This window comes from Desmodus rotundus, chromosome 11 (assembly GCF_022682495.2).
Source record: "Desmodus rotundus isolate HL8 chromosome 11, HLdesRot8A.1, whole genome shotgun sequence".
Taxonomy (NCBI): domain Eukaryota; kingdom Metazoa; phylum Chordata; class Mammalia; order Chiroptera; family Phyllostomidae; genus Desmodus; species Desmodus rotundus.
Window position 1 is genome coordinate 29,414,573 of NC_071397.1, and position 20,736 is coordinate 29,435,308.

A 20,736-nucleotide genomic window follows, 5' to 3' on the forward strand; every position below is an offset into this window, starting at 1 on the left:
TCCGTAGGAGAGGGAAATGCCAGCAAATACACGCTTTTGGATTGCAATCTAAAATTCTCCTTTCATTCTTAATTTCCATGGGTTCTCATGTCAGTTATCTTTCACCTCAGGCAAGTTTAATATTGAATTTCTATTTTGTAGAAAACTTTAGATAAAAATATATATTAAAAAATTCAGCAGTTAATGAGTCCAACTTTTTTAAAGGCTTGTTAGAATGTCAAAAAATATAACCAAGCACTGTCAGAAAAATATTTTGTGTTGAGATGTGAGAGGTATTCATTTTTAATCCCATGGATGAAGGCATGGCCCCCAGTAGCAGAGGAGACATGGCTGCTTCCCCCCCAGGAAAGACTCCCAGGCTGCCCACCCAGGCTGCCTAGTGTTGACTCCCATGAAAGGCTGTCAGCCTCCAAGGAGGCAGTCAGAGGAATCTGACTGCTTTTAACTGTCTTGGGGCAGCCTCGCCTAGCTGGCAGTTTCTTCACAGCTCCTCCTCTAAGTCTTCCAGCTCCCCCTCTGCATTCCAGCTCTTCCTTCCTCTCTCAGAGTCCTCCCTGCTTCCTGGAAGCCTGTGGGGTGCAGTCCTCCTCAGGTCCCCTCTGGCTTCCCCCATCTCTGCTACCACCTTTCTCAGCCTCTTCCAGCCTGGCTAGGTCCAGGCCCCCTGTGAAGACCCAGATGTCTTAGCCTTAACACAATATTCTAAAGTGGTCCACAGGGAAGTTTTTTCCTGAGACTTCTAGACTCTGAGACTCCACATGTGATAACCCCTCTCCTTTTATCTCTGTTGGCACCAGCCCCACAAAATTCTCACCTCCCAAACAAAATTGTACCTGAAACCCAAATTCAGTTATTTGGCACTTCAGTTGATTTGTCTCAAGATTATTCCAATTCAGTCCATTTACTTTTCCACTTAGACATCACTTTTTCCATGGCTTCTGAACACTCTTTACAAAAAGAGAAAAAGTCCATTTTCACAAATTGTAGAGCTCCAATGTCACAGTTCTCATTTTCAGAAAACGTTCTCTATAAAAGCAAAGATTGCCCTGGTGGATGTGGTTCAGTGGATTGAGTGCTGGCCTGCAAACCAAAAGGTCACCAGTTCAATTCCCAATCTAGAGCACATGCCTGGGTTGCAGGTCAGGTCCCCAGTGGGGTGTGCGAGAGGCAACCACACATTGATGTTTTCCTCCCTCTCTTTCTCCCTCCCTTCCCCTCTCTCTAAGAATAAATAAATAAAATCCTTTAAAAAAGCAAAGATTAATTTTCACATGTTAAAACACAGTTATGTGCTACAGTTAAGCAGCATCCTTCTGCCTCTTTTTTCCGTAGCAATTTCACAAGAGAGCTGGGTCAATGGCAGCTAATGCTTATCTCTGCTCCACTCACCCCACAGCCCCAGGAGTGATCCTCTCTGCTCGGCAAGTCATGGACTATCAGGGGGCTCAAGGAAGTTTTTAGGGGATCCTGCTCCCACATTCTATCATCCCAGGTGTGAAGCCCTTGACCAGGATCCAAAATTTGGGCTCATCTCATGAAGCTTTCCAACTCCCTTTGAGAATTCCCGGGTGGCCCCACTAATACAACACCCCCACAGACCCCGCACCATGGGCTATTCTCCAGGCCACCTAGCCCTCCTTCCGCATCCTGATGCTGCGTCCCAAACCTGGTGGAGAAAGGTGTTTTCCGCCAACCCCAGGTCTGGGTTTCTGGTGGATCACAGTGCACAAACATGCACCCAATTGAAAGCTAAATTCTTGCTTTTATTGGCTGACAGGCCAGATCCTTTCGTAAGCAAGGTGGCCACACAAAGCAGGACAGATGCTGTGTGCCTGTCTCTTTTTGTAGTATTACAAGGGCTTTGCAACTGCCACTGATGCTTCCCACATAAAATTAGGATCTTTCCACATCCAAGAAGCTTAATTCTTGCTATGACACCACCCTATTACACTTGGAGATTTAAGTCATCACACAAGAAGAATTTGCCACCCTATATAAGAACGATTTTCAACCAGTGTGCCACAAGAATTTTTAAAACATGCAATACCTGACTATTTAGGCAGGGACACTGACCTCTTTTCCCTTAGATTGCCAAATAAGAAAATGACAACAGCTGACATGACAATAACCATCAGGTGTGAATGAATTAAAATTATAACTTTTTTTTTGTCAGATCAGCAAAAATATACTATTTTTTGGTGTGCCACAGAATTTTACTAATTAGTTTCTATGTGCCATGTGCCATGAGTTGAAAATCCCCGTTGTACAGGAATGTGGACACACAGCTGGCTCTTTTGATTCTTGAGACAAACTTGGGACCAACAAGGCCACACCTGCCCCTGAGGGAGAACAGGGGGGCCAGGGCTCAGTGCCCCTGAACAGTATTTCTGCCTCCAGATCCTCGGGGTCCAGGAAAACACTTCTACCTGTTTTCTCCATTTTTATGCGTATATGTGAGTATGTATTTTCCTGTGCTTCTGTTCCAAGGTTGCAACACGTCCCCTTGCCTTTCTACAAATCAGATATTCATCTACATATGTATCTGTATATGCACACATCATCTGATAGCTACACATAATTGGATCTATAAATATAGAACTCTTTAAAAAATATTTTCCATAGCATAGTCTCTATTTTACCCGATTTGCTCCTTTCCCTTTCTTTGTTTGGGTCTATCATTCAGCTTATAGTATTTCCTTGGTTGTCCGCACCTACATAAGAGCGGGCCTAACAAACTGGAAGGTGTGAGCGAATGGTGAGGCTCGCCAATCACGGGCTTCTCTTTAGGGCAGTCTAGCTGGGCTTTTTAATTGTGGGAGCCTCAGACTTCAGTGTCTTTTAGTCTTAGCTCCTTTTCTGGTCAGATTCCCCAAGGGAAACATTTTCCTTACTCCCAGCTACCAGCCTTTGGAGAGCAAAGTGGGAGCACAGGGCTGGGGCTTCAGCACTGGACATGTAAATGCTCATTTATCCTCCTTGTTTTCAGAAGGAGAACCCATGTCAGTGGAGTCTGTGGTGTACAGTGCACAGACAGTCTGTTTAGCTTTTTCAGATAATAAGCCTTCAGTCTTTCGCTCGGCTTGGGGAAGGGCGACTACCAGCTGTACGGAGCAGAGACAGGGATTTCTAAGGCTATTCCTTAAACAGGCTCTCAACCAGTTCTCCTTATTTTAGTTTCCGCGCATTACCCCCATTTCCAGATGTAACTTGCACTGCCAATTCCTAAGACTTTCATGAGCTTGTGGTTTGACAGCTGTCTGGTTCTCAGCTTCCAAAATTTTATGTCGTCTCCTTTCATAGTCTCTCTATTCCTGTGGTGCTATGCCTTTAAAAATATCTTAACTTGTTTTTCAGGGACTTAGGAGAGAGTTAAAGCAGGTGCACATGTTCAGCCCTCCGTCTTTGCCCACAGTGACATTTCAAAGCAACACGTTTACAAGGTGGCAACGAACTGGGCCAGAGTTAAGTGGGGTTGTATCAGTCTTCGGGGCATGATAAACCACCAAGTGAATACAAATTCATTAAGCGATGCTGTTGAATTAATAGTTAAAATGAAATTAGAGTATAATTATTAAGCTATAAAAGGACATTATCCTTCTGATATTTTTGCCCCTTTGGAGAGAACCATATGTAGTTTTGATTTAAGAGATGTATGGGAAAGCCCTAGAATAGGGGAACCAAAAAGTGATTTAGAAAAAAAAAGATTACCAAGCCTATGAGTAAATGTTGTTTAACCTGAAGGCTAAGAGGTAACAATATTTTTAAGAATATGACTGATTTCCCAAGAGAAATACTCATGAACTACTTTCTGTTTCCATCACGGGCTAACAAAAGAAAAGGTTGAAGCTGTACCAAGAACATGGGCAATTAAACATTTGAATGAGCATTAGGCAAAAAAGATGAATTTCTCTCCGTGGAAATATTTACAAACTCTGTCTGTGAAATAGAAGGTGAACATGGGCTAGATGACATCTGAGTGTCCGTTCTCCATATAGGTGATTTCGTACCTCATTAACATCAGTGTCTGCATCGTGTTGCTGAGCCCATTCTCCACGGCAGGCAAGCCACGCGTCTCCCGTGTTACCGTGACTGCTGTGGGTTTGCCTTGACAGATGCGTGTGTGGGTTTGGTTATGCCCACTGCTGTCGGCACTCTTCAATTTCCTGCCTCATTAGAAAGCATAGCCAATAACATTTAACTGATGAAGGATCCCTGAAAAGCAATTATAAAATACAGGTCTTTACAATTTATTATAGAGACTCAGAAACATTATTAAGTTATATTAAGATATAGAGAATTAGAGTAGGGTTCAGAAGTAATTACTCTTATGCTGAACGACTATTACTGAACATATCTTAATGCTAGATTATTTACAGCTAGAAGCAATGATTTTTAATTTTTTCCATTTTATTAAAAATATTAAAGAACACCCCAAGCCAATTACCTACAAACTTAATTCATACATGGAAGAAGAAAAATTAGTACTGTGAATACTTGCATTTAGACATTGCGGTATTCAAAAACATATGTCTTAAATTAAGAAAAATTGTACTGAAATATATGTTTTTTAAATTGAAAACAACAAATAGTTTGCAAACTTTCAAGTTATAATCATTGAATTTCATGTTTTTATAAAACACCCAGTTTACAATTTAATATAAACATAGAACTACATTCAATGTAATGATGTGCAAAATTATAACTATATATTAATTACAGATGTGTTTCCTCTGTCGTTGATGAAAACAAATGTGTTAACATCGACCAAACACGTCCCAGGCATGCACAGTCAGGTAGTAAGAAGCTTTACCGAAAGGCCCGTGGTTTCTTCACATCCTGGTTGGTCTCCCGGCGCTGTCAATCCGCCTGCAGGAAGAGATCCTGGGCCTGGGGGCCTCGTGGTGTTTTTATTCTGCTTACTTTGTGATTGGAGAATGTGGGTGTAGGGTGAAGATTCTTTCAGTAATTTCAGCTAATACGCCACACTTGTTGGGGCTTTTCTCTCCACAACTCCATGTGAAATATTTCTGTTTTACTTTCTTAAACAGTGCATGGACCTACATTTTTTAGGAAGTATTTTTTTAATTGAAAACCCATTAAAAACTAGGTTTTTCTCAGGAGTAATTTGATCTTTAAAAAAAATTATAAAAAACACACTTTTAAAGCAAAATGTGCCTTTACAGTCTAACTAAATGAACTAGAGTGAGTGGAAGAAACTGGAGAAAGTGGAAGTAACTCTTTACAAGGTCCGTATAGTTTGGCCTTTGTTTTTTCTAACTGGTAGCTATGTTTCTAGAATGTCTCTGTCATTTGGCCCTTACTTGCAAACAAACACTAATTTAATCAGTAAGCATTTTCTGGGAGATTTGTCTGCATCAAACCTATGCTGAATTTTTCACATTGAAGATTCATCTCTTATTACACACTAGATGTATCCTTGAAAAATTGTGTATAAGTTAGTTTTAAAAATAAAATTGAGTTTGCTTTTGAAGAAAGTATGTGAAAAGGAAAAAAAGAAACAATGTGGTTAATTTTTGTTTGTGAGGGCAAGGATATTGCCTTCCTCCAAGTCTCCTATTTTAAAGATTTTACTTATTTATTTTTAGAAAGGGGAAAGGAGGGAGAAAGACAGGGAGAGAAACATCAATGTGTGGTTGCCTCTACTGGGGACCTGGCCCGCAATGCAGGTGCCCCAACCAGGAATCGAACCAGCAACCTGCCAGCTCTCAAGCTGGTGCCCAATCCACTGAGCCATACCAGCCAGGGACCAGACTCCTATTTTAAATCTTGTTATATACTATTAGATTTGTTAAATGAGATATACAAAATATAGGCAAACCAACCAAGTTTAAATAAAGACTCCAAACATCGGAGCGTATTTATAATGGACTTTTGATGAATTTGAGTTAATGATTTTACCAAATTAATTCCATATTAATATTGAAATAAAATATTGAATATGCTTTTGACATAAAATTTAACCAACCAAAGGCCTATATAGGACTAATTACCAAGAATTCTGTAATAATCCTGGAGTGATTATTTAAAAAATAATTCTGAGAAGGAATGTCTTATAATCATACTGTGTAACCAATTTCTAATCATAAAACAAAGCTTATCATAAGATAATATTTATAGAATAAAGGGCTTATCCTATAAAAACATGGATAATAGCTCCTACTGAAATGATAATCTCTTCCGAGTGTTCTCTGTGATTCCTGAATAAGAGCACTTGGCTCAGAGAGAACACAGTGCCCAACACAAGGCCTTGCTTCCAGAGCATATTTAATATACTTAATAATATGCTTTGTAGAGGAACTTATTTTAGAGTGAAAATTCTTGTTTAATTTACATGTGCACATTTTCTTTGAACTTTCTCTTTTTTTTAAAGAATGTGATAGAAACATGTTTATGGACATGGAAAGAGAATCAAAATACTATTGTTTTAAAAAGAAAATATTGTTAATTTAAAACATCCAAGTTCACGTCAATAGTAGAATTAAGTCAATTATATTTCATTGTGCTTTTTGGTAGTTTCAACATTTTCTACGGTGTATTACTCGTGACCCCTCAGACGCCCCTGGGGCTGGGAGGACTCTCGCTCCAGACGATGCTGCCTTGGCCCCAGTTCTGTGCTCACCCCCCAGTGTTCTGATCCCTCACTCAGCTCCCAGGAACTGTGACAATGTGCGCCCCACATCATGGGCAGCAGCGTCCTGTGCTCAGAAACAAAAATGCTGTGAATTAAAACTATCAATTTCAGCTTTCTCATTTTTTAATCCTTTCAATTTCATGAGTTATTAATATACCAATGTTCTATAGTGTACACTCACTTTAATCCAAAAGCATGGTTGATCTATTACTAAGCCTCTAAGTATTAATAGTTGCATGCCACCTATGCCACCTCTGAAGGTACTCTCATGGCCTGACGACTTAGCTCACCTGAGGAAGCACCTTTAAACAGTTCCCTTGTCCCTCCCTGGATTGTTCCTTTAGGACCCAGAAGAACAGTGTTAGGCCCCTGGCTGTTTAACACATGAAGAAAATGGCAAATAACAATGATATATTCCTTGAGAAGGCACCATTGCTTATTTAGGAAGTATTCAATTCATAAAGGTCACGTCACTCAATACTTACAAAAGATTTTTTTTGACATTTGTAAATGTTCTGGACAATTTGTCCACTTCCCATAATTTGTGTGCTTTCAGTTTCAATGTTTCCTTCAGGGCCACAGAAATGTAGGGAAACTTATTGTTGTTTGTACCATGTCTACAACTGGAATTTGGTGAGAGCATGCTCATCCCCGCTAATGTTGAATTCTTTTTCCTTTGGTGAAATTAGACATCCTTCCTACTAAAACCTTGGCTAAATAATGGGACTGACTGACTGAGAATTAAACCAGAAAAATTAATAAGATTGAGGATATCTAAGACATTTTCTTCAAAAAGCAAAACTTAGCTGTTGACAAAGTACAGTACTTTCCCAGTGCAGGAATTAGACCAGTGAAATCACAGTGATATGCAGCCAATGACCATCTTCTCAATAAATATACCTCTTTACTGCTAATGCAGTTTCATTCAAGGTTATAAAGGGCCAAGTATTGGATGCGTTATCTGTTGCTGCGTAAGAAAGTACCTCAAAACCTTAGTGGCTTAAAAAATCAACATTTATTATCTCACACTTTCTGTGGGCCAGGGGCTGGAAATTTGCTTAGTTGTGTGGTTCTGGCTCAGGACCTGTGATGAAGTCAGTCAGGATGGCAGCCAGGCTGAGGTCATCGGAAAGCTTGGCTGGGGTGGAAGATCCGCTTTCAAGTTTGCTTATGTGGCTGTTTGCAGGTGGCTTCAGTTTGTTCCCATGTGGGTCTCTCCACAGGACTTCTTGAGAGTCCTTGCTGCGCTGCAAGAGAAGCAGCCTAAGAGAGAGCAGCCAGGAAGCCACAGCACCTTGTATGACTTAGTTTCCCCAGTGCACACTGCCAATTCTGCTCTTTTCTGTTTATTAGAAATGAAAAGTAAGTTCCAGGCCACTATCAAAAATGGAGGACTTAGGCTCCCCTGAATTCCATTTAAGAGAATGTCAAAGAATTTCTGAACATATTTTAAATCCTATACATTCACAAGATTATTGGAAAGTGGCTGAAATTTATTTAAACTATTTTTAAATATGAACTTAAATTCTCTCCACAAGCCATTACCAGAGGTGAGTTAGATTCTAGGTTATTGTTCTGCCCACTAGATCAGCTGCATCTCTGAAGCACTGAAAACTCTATGATTCTGTGATCAGCACAGCTAGTCTGCACTACGGGGTCCAGCACCAATAGTGCCCCTTTTTATTACAGAATCTTTTATTATGAAAGCATAAGCATGTAATCTGTAACATAACAATATCACACTCAAGCACACCATATGACGTTTTAGGTGAAATGTTCAAATTAAAACTATAAATTATCACACTCATATTATTACTCTACCAACCACACTCAAGCAGGCCTTACTTCTGCCGGACCCTGTGTATTCAAACGATTTTGTGCGATCCATTTTACTTGACCAAACAAAAGACCTCTCTCAGCAATCAGACCAGTTGGTAAATTTGAAGGCTTAAATTGAAAGCCAAATGGGTGTTTTGGTTGAATTTTATGTAGAAAAATGTTTGAAAATTTTAACCTGAAAATATTTTCATCACAGAATATATTCTTTTCCCTTTCATAAATGAAGAGAGGATGGCTGTGTTCCTGTCCCAGCTCAAGCTGCCAGCTGCGATGTTAGCTGCTCAAGCTCAGGGGAGGCCTGGGCCGCCCGGAAAGGATGGGCTACCTGGGCCGCCAGGGGACCCTGGGCCCCAGGGTAAGTCTTCAAGTGTAACATTTGTTTGTCAGTTCCTTAACGCTCAGTATTTATAACATGCTAATCACAGTTAAGAATATATATTACATGTATAATGATTTAATGTAGAATACTTGTTAACATTTGGCATCCTAGAAGCAGATTTTAATTATGACTCCTTCAAATTTAAAACTGAGTGATAATTATCTGTTAATCTATGTGTATTTTATTAATAATGTTTGTTGTGATAATAACAGCAATCACAGGCACTTATATATCATTATCTGGGAATCTCCAAGTTGTTTTGCTGCCCTGTCGATGTACGCGGATAAAAAGAGTCATCATCTTAGTGTCTTAAAGAAACGGAGGAAAAAATCTTAAGCTACTCTAAGTAGTAATATGGAGCCAAAATATATTTTTGAGAGAATTTAGAATCATTTTCCCCATAATAGACCTTGTGGACAGTAACTTTTGAATTTTAAAGAATTTCTCATAGAGTTTATAAAGTTTTTAAAGCAAGACCTTATTTAAATTGGCAAATAATTGACAGACAAGATCTTGGATGTAGCTTAACTAGACTAATCTGGCAAGGCCATTTTCTAGAACTCTGTTAGCAATCACCAAAGGGACCGAATGGACCCCGGTTGAGAAGAGTCACAACTCCAACAGGGAAATAGTAAACCCAGTGTGCATAGACCACGAAAGATGTGACCAGGGAAACTGCTTTCCATGTGCTACCGCAGAATGAGCTCAATAGCCCTCCTTGAAATAGTCAAGGAGAAAAGAGAAAGTTAACAACAAAATTACATAGGAATACAGTCCAAAATACCATATGTGCAGAGAATTATCTTTCTTTCACTAGTTCCCTTTCCTCCCTACTGCTTCTCTGTAACACCAAGCCTGTTTTCTTTTAGAAGTACCCTAGGGTGATTGCATGCCCTCTCTCTTCCGGAAAGAGCAACAACTGTCCCCAATTCCAGGGCCTGTTGGGCTCCTAACTTACAACAGAGAGCGGCAAGCCTTCTGGTTTCGTCAGCACAGTGTAAAACAACAGCAGTAAAATCACTCTCGTTTACCTCTAAACAGTATGTTCTGTCTTTGCCTTAGATCATAGAGAAGTTTGGCAGCTAAGGTTAGCGTCAGGTGTGGCCTCTGTGTGTACACTCTGTTGTGTGGAGGGTGGTGAATTATTATTTTTCACTAGTGGGGGTCTGTTCTGAAGTCAGAGTTTATGAGACTGGAATGAAGAACTTGAAAGCTGATCTGAAGACATATGGTGCCCCCAAAGTTGTGAAGAATAAGGGCTGTTAACACCCACAGGAGAAAAACCTTGGACAGATGCTTCAAACGGTGGTGGCCTAAGGGGACAAGGACAACGGAAAGTCAGGATCTGGAGGAAAACTGTTCTAGAACTGGGGTCACCTGTGCACAGGAACACCTGTCTCCAGGCTGCCTTCCCATGTGGGAAAGGCCTGTCTGGAAAGCTCGGTCAGAGGCAACACCAAGCCCACGGTATCACCAAAGCTTTTGGGAACCGGACTCCTCTTCACCACTTGATTTACCTTCCCCTTCGTGAAGGATTTCTATGGGTTTAACCTGCTGCTCTGCGAGGAGCCCCTAGAGCCTGCCTTCCACTCCTGATAGGGATTTTGGATGTAATTCTTAAATTTGAAAGACTTCCGCAAATGATTTTCAACTTTTTCAAAACCAAGGTTTAGTCAACTTGATAAAATTTTTGTCTAATCTGAGGGTTTCTGACAACAGACTTATCTTGACTATGATTCAGCTCAGTGGCTCCTGAGCGTTTGCATGGTCTCTCCTTTTCAATATTTGTTAAATGCCAGAAATGCTGCAGAAAAATAAAACCTGCAAAATATGGGAAATATTTGCCTGTCACCACACTATACTGATAACCTTCTCTAAAGCCACAGAGACATCGGGCTGAAAAGGAAACCCAGGGGCTGGCTTTGGTGTCGGTTCACAAGGAACTGACGCCTCGTTCTCTGAGAGGTGGGTAGATGTGAAGTGCTCGGACGATGAAGCCACACGCGTAACCTCGAAGCTTTGTTCTGCTCGATGTCAAAGTTTTCTCAGAAAGGAAAGAAAAAATGTGTATAAACCTGTTACCGCAGTGACTGTGCACACCTCGGGTGCTGCTGGCCAAATTAGTCCTCTTCATACACGGCATGGCTGAGTTGGAGAAAAAGCCGAGGTGAGACAGGCGGCCCAGAAAGGGAAACGCTGAGCAGCTGTGTGTTCCCCACTCCTGAATTCTCTTTGATGGTGGCTCTCTGAAGTTTCTAAAGGAATTATTTTTTCCAGTGCTTTTCACAAGAGAAATCCATTTTCACTTGAAATAAAGTGGATTGGTTTGAAATATGCACTATAGAACGAGTCCTTTATTATATTTCTGTGTTTAGGGAAGGACAAGTTTCAAGGGGTCTGCTCATTCGTTTCCCGTGCCTGTTTTGAAAAGCAGGAGATGTGTAAAAAGCAAGGAGAAGAATCCACGCAAGGATATCGGAAGCACGCGACCCAGCTCGGAACAGGGCGTCACTGCTCCTGCCAAGGTTGTGACTGTGAGAAGTGGTGGACCCTCTCTGAGCGCCCTGGTCTTGGAGTGAAAATAGTGAATCATTCTGATTGTCAAAGGGAGTGATCGTTGGCATCCTTCTTAAGTTCAAAAGCATTTCCAGACAGTTTTACATTTTAACCACCCCATGGGTTCCTGATGATTGCCTTCCCACTGCGCCATGAGAGCACTTTCCTTGGTGTGGTTCTGCTCAGGTCTGCAGTGGGGGGCCTGATGGCTTGGGCTGCCTGGGAGAACAAGGTTGTGCCACATTAGGCCCAAGAAGCGTCCATCCAGCTGCAACTCGATCCCATGTATGAGCAAGAGAGGTGCTTTTTCCTAACAGACCTTAGCCTCTTGAATGAGTTTTATGAGAAAGAACTTGACAAGGGGAGACCCAAGAAAACCAGGAATTATTTTCTGGAGGGCAGGCCCCTTGTAGTGCAGGCTTCCCCTGCTAGGAGAGTGTTCCAGGAACCCATCTGTATCAGTGCACCAGCTGGCAGGCGTTGTTGTGAGGCTGCATTCAGGTTCAGTGAATTTTTTTTTGAAGACTTTCAGTGCGTTTGCCCATCTCATGATGGGTGATTTATGAGCACACCTGCTCACACCAAGCTGAGTGTTCAGCTGTTTTTGATCAAAAACCTCATGACCCCTAAGCCCCACCCTCCCTATTCACCCAGTCTTGCCTCAAGCAACTCCTTTTTGTTTCCCTGATGAAAAAAGTTCTCAAAAGGAAACGTTTTGTTGATGGGGAAGAGGCAAAACAAAACACAGAAGAAACACCAAAAGGTGTCAAAATCCACGAGTTCAAAAACAGTTTTGAGTAGTGGAAAAAGTGATTCAATAGGTGGATTACATTAAATGGAGAGTACTTTGGAGGTGACTGAAATTTAAACATATAAGAATAAATACACAACTTTTTATAAATAAATTCCAGGTTTTTTAGGTCCCCCTCCTATTTAAACTTCTTCCACAATGCAGTTGGTTCTCTACCTCTGTGAAAACCGAGAACAACAGACCCCACACTGGAAGCCCTGTCCATTCAGAAAGACAAACCCACACTGTGGGTTTTAGCCTATGACCTTAAGCACTTTCTAAGATAGCTTGAGAGTCAACTTTACCTTTCTGTAACAGTAAAACCTAGGTTGGATTATCAAACATACCTCAGGCACTAAATGTTATTTTACTACAGAAAAGGTTAAATCATGCATTTGAGAGGGTGCTTTCAAAATGGCCCTAAGAACAAACATTTTTCTTCGGTGTTTCCATATGTTACGTGAAACTCTCTTATGTGAAAGAATCCCTGGGAATGTGTGGATGTGGAGTCAGAAGAGAACGGCCCAGTCATTTCATGTACCCTCCATCAGTTGCAAAGACACTCTTGGGAAGGACTGTTCTTACTTTTGAACGTCTAAAGTTTAGCTGTTACTGGTGTACAATGAAAGAAAGCTGCTGCTGTTTGTAAGCTAGTGGCCCATAACCTAGTTCATGTGACTGGTAAAGATTTGACCGTTCACATTTGTTAGCAGTAGGGGCTCAGGTGGTGGGAGGCATGTGAGTGTCGGAATGACCAAAGGGCGCTGTGGTCCATGAGTAGGGGAGACCAGGGAGGCTGACCAACTTACAGGGCTTGACACAGGCCTCCACGGGAAGAGTCGTCCCTCCGAAAACGCCAGTGGCCCTCCTTCCTGATCCCGTTTGTCCAGTACACGAACAGGTGTACAGATTCATAACTGGAAGAATGTCCCTGGGGTCGAAATGGAAATCTCCCCACTGGAAATAAATAAAATCTACCACCTGGAAAACTACAGCAAGCACCGAATTTCTCCACTGACCAGTTCCTCTGGAGGTTTTAGATCAGGACACAGCTGTTGCCTGAGTCTCGCCCTCTCACCTAATGCTGCAGCAATACCGGACTGTCGTCCTGCGTACTTCTAGGCTGTGAAAATACTTGCTCGTCTTCAGATAGACCGGCCTTTTAGCCTTTTCCAAATTTCAAGTGAGGCCTCCCCTAACTGGGTGAAAAGCTTAATTCTAGAAAGTAGGAAAGCTGCTATTGACTTTATTAGTATTCCGATCTGAAGTCTTATTGTGAAGCAATTGTAAGACAAGACCCCTAAGACTTCATGGCGGCCGTCATAAATAATCAGCCTGGGGCCTGGGGCAGTTTGGCGGCTTGATCTGGTAATAGTAGGTCACTACTAACCTAATGAGCTGAGAAGTTCATACAAACAAATTATTACATTTTGACAGGAGAAATGTAAATGTGACCTCATTATACAAATATACAAATTATTGTTTCTTGCTTTGTGATATCATGTTTACTTAAATCTATGTGGAATAATATATTTTGCCTTAATTAAAATCTGAGAATTAAATGTAAAAATATAGGTTTTAGCAGATTTTTTCTTCATTTGGAATTGTGTTACAATCTTGTTGATCTTCTCATTAATCAAGAGTTCATATATCCCTACTTATTGTTCTTTCGTCCTCATTTTTTAGCCTGTGACCTTAAGCACTTACTGAGATAGCTTGAGAGTCAGCTTTACAATCTTTCTGTAACAGTAAAACCTAGGTTGGATTATCAAACACACCTCAGGCACTAAGTGTTATTTTAGTACAGAAAAGGTTAAATCATGCATTTGAGAGGGTGCTTTCAAAATGGCCCTGAGTACAAACATTTTTTCTTGTTGTTTACATACGTTCAGTGAAACTCCCTTATATAAAAGAAATCCTGGGAATATTTTAAAGTTCAGTACATATCAGCTTAGGGTCCTGGGCCACGTGTTCAAGCCACTGTTCTCTCTAGGATCTGGGCTTGTGCTGAATAACTGTAACATAGTTTTCAGAGATAAATGGGTGAAGATTTCCCATCAGATATATTTCTAATGTGCACCTCAAAAATATATCCCAAGAGTATATCCTTTTTTCCACTGTTTTCACATTTATGATCAGCTCACACCTCCAAAGCCAAGAAATAATGATGTGGTGATTACACTGGTAATGTGATTTGGATAATAGTATATGTACTGCATGGCCACGTCAAGACTCATAACCCCAAGACTGATGTCCAATTTTGAGCAATAATGGGAGACAATCGGTCCTATCTACCGTTCATCAAACTTTCTCCTCCCTTCACGTTCAGCTGGGATAACACCTGTATAGACAGACACAACTAAGTCAGGGCTTACTGCTTCCTACTGAGGCGCCGCGCTGCCCCAGCCTTTCTGTGTGTCTACGTGATTCTGCATAACTGCACTGTTCATTCAGGACCAGGAAAAAAACGGGAAATTAAAACTCTATTTACTGTCACTGTGAAACTCTTACAGCCACAGGGCACTTTCTTCAAAGTCTGCCATGGATGCCATTGTGTAAAACACAGATTTAAAAAGAAAATGTTTTATGCATTCTTAAGGCAGGGATAAGGGCTCCCAGAGGCACGAATTGGTCCAACCTTTCTACCTGAGGGACAACAAGCATGTTCAGTAATAAGAATGATTTTATCTTAAAATATACAGAGATCTTAGACCTAATGTATTTTGCCTAATGTATTTTAAACTGATGAAGTGAGTTCAGAAGGATCCCTCCATCTTCTCTTGCTTTCTGGAACTGGTGCAGTTCCTCATTCTTTGGATACAAACTTCCGTGTTAAAACAGGAGGTCGCTGTTTTAACTTTATTAGAAAGGATATAATTTGTGATAGACAGTAACTTGAACAAATCCTGATTTTGTCCTCTCCTGACTTTTAGATGAGTGGATTCAAACATATTCATATTCTTACTGTCATTTATTAAAATTAATCTTTTGTTCCTTTTATTCCCCCAAATTCTTAAAGTCCAGCTTCCTGTCATCACATTATTTTGTCTTTGCAGACAGCAGAACTCTCTCAGTACACTTACATTTAGCCTGCACCTACCCTCCAACCGTAATTCCTGTGAAGATGGCTCCCACACCTTGTCATAGCCATTTGAAAGATTCGAACAATTGATTGGAGTTACTTAGGTAGCATTTTCAGTGCCCAAAATCTCACTATGAGACATTTGACTAGTTGCACTTTTTATACTAGTTGCATATTTCTAAGATCCTCATTGCCTATTGCATCTAATCTGTTTGATATATGAGTTTAATATGTGGTTAATGCAAAACAGATAACTACAATAGAATATTATTAGCTATATATGTTAAATGAACAAAGTACAGTAATATCCTAGAACGAATTTCCTATCCTATCCATGAAATATTCTTATTTGTGCTGTGTTGCTGTAGAATTCTCTTACTCTTTGTGTCTCTCTTTTAATACTTCTCACCCTTAGGCTACCGAGGACAGAAAGGAGAAAGAGGGGAACCTGGAATTGGGCTTCCAGGTAGTCCGGGTCTTCCTGGGACTTCAGGTAATAGTGATATTTATCTTCACAACACAAGCAAGCTTCTAAAATCAGGAACCATGCCTTTTCCCCTTTGGCCCTTATGTGTCGCTGCAGGAGAAGTTGAATAATCCATGTTGGTTGGAGTGAGGGAGAAAGAGCCATATGTGATCTGCATTCTGACGGGGTCTTTTATTTCATTAGCTCCAGGTTTGCCAGGTTCACCAGGTGCCCCAGGTCCCCAGGGACCCCCAGGACCGAGTGGAAGATGTAACCCAGAAGATTGCCTCTATCCTGTATCTCATGCCCATCAGCGGACCGGTGGGAAATAAACACGCCTGAGGAAGACTTGATTTTTGGTGATATCTCCTTGCTGTTGGAGCTATCTTAATACTGTCAGACCCTCCTGATATGTGGGTGGTTTTTATTTTCAGTGTAGGCAGACATTAAAAGCAACAATTTGAATCATATTCCTATAGTAATTGCGATATCAGAATTTTTAAACTTTCTCCCAAATTCATTCCATATGTCTTGCTTCACCAATACTGATTTTTATTCAGGGTTTTCTATGAAATGCATAAGCAAATCTTATCATTAGTTTTTCTTCAAGAGAAAATTGCATCTTCTGATTTAGTAGACTCACGGTGAGGTACATTTTGTATTCTCATCAACCGGTATTTGGCCTTTGGTTTCTGAATTTTAAAGTTTCAGACTTATCATGAGGTTTTCTTGGTGTTTAAATTTCCTATCATTGCTAAAAATTTCATCAACATTTTTGATATAGTGCATTGTTTCTGCTTAATGTTTTTTGACTACTTTTTATAGCTTAAGAATTCTTATACCATCCTACATCCATCCTACGTATGCAGAGAAATAGATAGGCAATGGGAGTTTCATGTTATAATATACTTTGGGAAAAAACAGAGGCTGTTTCATCAGGGAGTGCCAATACCCACCACAGCCAACTATTGGATTGATTTTGTTAATTCTGTACAATGAGCCCAATTCAAAGCAGTCGCTACCAGCATCAACATGCACTGCGTGAAAAGGGAGGGACGGAGTCCCGTTGTATGAGTGCCACAAAGAAAGCCTGTGGTCCCTTCACTGAGTTTCTCATTGGGAAGCAGAAAGGTGTTCTCCCTAAGAGGTCTTTGGTGGTGAAGGCATCATGCTGTCTCTGGTACTACCAAGATCTTTGGGTCCCTGTATCCATTATCCTTCTGACTCATCACTCTCAGACTAAGACAAGACAAGAGCCAGCCATCAGAACAAAGGATGAGATCTGTAGTGACTTGAAAAGAAAGCCCTGTTTCTAGAAGATGAATGTGTGGTGTGGACAGATGCATATGGACAAGGTGAAGCCCAGAGACTCGTATGGAGAATCATGTTTCTCCAGAAGCTGCAGCAAGAGGTACAGGGCAATGAGGAAAAGCCATGGGACTGAATATGCAGTCGGCACTCAGACCAAAGAGTGGGCACCCACATCAGGGGAAACAACCAGGGCTGCGAAAGGCCATGTCTTCTGCCAGGGAACGAAAATGCAGTGATCACTAACCAAATCGCTAAATGGTACTTGCATTGCCTACCTATATGTTATTTTTAGAAACTGTGGGTTGAAAACAAATGATAATCTAGAACATTGGGCATGAAGATGTTAACTGAAATCTAGGTAATGGGTCCCTGAGAGCATGCCATCGCCAACAGCCCTCGTCACAGAAACGAGGAGGTCATACCTCTTCAAGGAACAGTGCAGATTCCAATTTGGCCAAAGCAGGCTAGGATGATTGCTTTTAACCGTTCATTGAAAAATGAGTTTAGAAAGGCAAAGCCACTGAAATTGGAAAAGCTGTGAATAGAGTTGCGTAGGGAGCATGCCTAAATTAAGACAGGCTTTGTTCAAATGCACCCGTGAGTTGCACTGGTTCTCCTGTAGATGATGAGCTGCTGGTCAGGTCCTGTTCGCACGGCTGTGCGTACGTACAACCGTGTGGTTATTTCATACCGAATTATGTTGTATAGTTTAATTCCAAGTTTATTTTATTTTTCAAGGTAATTTTATTTATTTCAAGTGTTTTTTAACTTAAAATTGATTTTATTCTTCCTTCTCTTTCTTGTGCAATACCTACAATGGTGCTGTGTTTTAAATTTACACAATTGGATATACATATGCATTTTTTTAGTAAAATGATCATTTATCCCCCAAAATGTACAGAGATCTAAATCTGGTGCTATGTGTATATCTTGAGCTTTTAATTTGTTGAACTTCAATGTGTTGAGTTTTCTGAATGCTTATAGCTCATCTGCCACTCATTAGTTTACTTGAATTTGTCATAAAGGTGAACATTCTATGTTTTCAAAGATTATTTTTTCATATTAATAGGTTGTTTATCCTTATGGCTCTTTGCTAATCCAGAAGTATTTATTTTAACATTTTAATGTTTTCTCAAACATTTTTGCTGATGGTGATCAATGTGTTTTCCTTTGTTTTCTTTGAGTTGATCCTCTCATCTACATCAAAAGCCTCAATTTATTTTCTTGTTTTATAACCTCTATTTATCTTAATTCCACAGAATATGTCATACATCCTTTCTTACAAATTGTTTTTTCTAAATTCCATTAACGCTGGGCTATTTATTGCTGTTTCCAGAATTTGGATTTGTTCGGGTGACTTAAGTGTATGGGGAGGGGAGAGACTATAATGGTACATGGTGTGTGTTATGAGACAGAGCTATCACAATGACTCAAGCTCATTTGTTATAGCTAACGTATGTGACTGAATACACCTTTGGCAAAACCATAGAAAGGGGGCTGGTCCGCACGGGACAGCCTTCCTCATCCTACTGTGCTGTGTTGTCGGCCTTGCAACACTTCTTCCTGCTCACATTACACAAGGCTGGGTCCAGCTAATATAAACACCCAACTGAGTTGAGATTTAGCATTGGCCTCATTTTTTTTAATAAAAAGGAAGTGAATAATATGGCCCCGAAGTAGGGTGGGAAATTCTCTCCTAAATAACTTGGTGGTTGCCAACTCACTTGTCTTATCTTATTCCATTCCAAAACATTCGTTTACTTTCACACTGATGTCACTGTAACATCCGCAGCAGGGAAGAACTGTCAAATTTCCTGATTTATCTCTTTGTTGGACTGCAGACAACGTAAGTGTTTAAATACAGAGTAATTATAGGCCATGATGACAATTAATAATTAAAATTGTGGTTGCCCTATGTAACTATTATTGAATTCCAGTCAAACATTTTATACCAAGATAAATTAACACTTCAAATAGAAGAAATTTTTATGCAAAAAACAAGGTATGACACCAACTAATATTTATGGCCTTTGTAATCTAAAGAAGAAAGGAAGAATCATTCGAGACTTTGCTCACTGTTCTTTCCTGCTGAAGACATACGCCCTTTTCCTCAGCATAACAGAAACACAGCCAGTCTGAACCTTTGAAATTTTTCATGTTGCTATCAAAGCAATTTAATTAATGGTCTTAATCCCATATGTTTATTTCTGTATTTCATGACATTGTTGAAACTTTAAGATTTTAGTTTATATTATGGAGCTTAAGTAATTATCTTAACATATGTTCTCGGTAAAAGTTGTCATTTGATGTTTGGGGTATAAAATAATTTTTTTAAGGGTATGCTTTAGAAGTTAAATAAGATTTAGCCTTTCTGCAGTGTCTCTCTCCCGGTGAGAGCCTGTGATATACCTCCTCTTGTCCACAAGATGGTGTTTAAACGAGGTTTTGTCAGAACTGGACAGTCCTACAGAAATACAAGGGTAGAAACTGGTTAGTGGGCAACACTAAAGCAGACCTCTGCCTTGGCACTTTTTTTTTACTTTTGTAAATAATTTCTTGTTAATTTATGTTTGTTAATTTGTTTTGTTAATTTATATATTTTCTCATTTTAAGTATCTCTTTGAAGCAGACAAAAATAACCTTTGTTAGCTCTTTCAACTTTATTTCCTCGGTGGGTTTTTATACTGAGTTAACTTGCAAATTTACTATTTGTAACTTTGGTGTGTACACTACCCTCAAATTTTAGTGATTAACATGAAAACACCTAAGAAATCATCCTAGCTTTTATACAGGATATATACTCTTTTTTGACAGACAAGTAAAAAGCATTTACCTTAAGACAAGAAGTTGATCATTTATAAAATTACACAATGTCTAAATCTTCATATTGTTCAAGGTACTTAAAATTTTACAACTAAATGTGTATAATATATATTTTTCTAGAACTATATCGCAATTGACAGAAGTAAGATAAGGAACACCACTTTTCAAAATACCATTTTAATTTTCCTGACATCGGCAATAACACCCTGAAACTGAGAATTTCCAGGTTAACTTATATGCGTATGTCTTTCAATGAATTCTCATGATACTTTTGCAGACTTATTCATTGCTCCTGTTCTTGAATTATTTTTCACATTTGTTCATGTCCATCTTCTTAAGACACAGTGTTTCTCCTCATTGTTTCTCGTCAATGTTCTAACACTCTGGTGTTGAGGAATGTGCCCCACTTTTATATACTTCTCAGAGATCACACAGACTTCTAAGAGGAGCAGATGCAGAAAAGAATTGAGTTTGTATCCTTTATGCCTAGGAACTTCAAAGTGATTTAGCCCTTTGAATTGTATTCATTTACTAGTTGGCTGGTAAAGGTAGATTAATTACATTAAACGTGTTTAACTGCTAGGAGTCCCAGGAAACAAGACAAATGGATATATCCACTTTCATTGTGTGGTGTTCCCACACTTTTTTCTTGACAAAATCATGCCAGAGTACCTGGTCACTTTAGTCAAACTGAGTAAAGGGCAAAGTGAACACAGAGGAAACTAATTCAGAGAAACAGACCCAGAACAGCAAAATGTATCTTGAAGATCAGGCAGACCTATAGATCCAAAGCCAAGTCTAAGAAAATCTAAGTAGGGAAAAAATTCATGTTCAGGTC

At 40.0% G+C, this 20,736-nt stretch overlaps 1 protein-coding gene across 1 annotated transcript in view; it reads left to right on the forward strand.

Annotated features, from left to right (window-relative positions):
• The window catches only part of COL19A1 (collagen type XIX alpha 1 chain), a 335,696-nt gene extending 319,031 nt beyond the window's left edge, over window positions 1-16,665 (forward strand). The window contains exons 48-50 of the mRNA XM_045184877.2: window positions 8,718-8,846; window positions 15,714-15,791; window positions 15,969-16,665. Coding sequence (XP_045040812.2) covers window positions 8,718-8,846; window positions 15,714-15,791; window positions 15,969-16,096 — 335 coding nt within the window. The 3' untranslated portion in view covers window positions 16,097-16,665. The remainder of the gene's footprint in view (window positions 1-8,717; window positions 8,847-15,713; window positions 15,792-15,968) is intronic.
• Window positions 16,666-20,736: the final 4,071 nt, after the last annotated feature.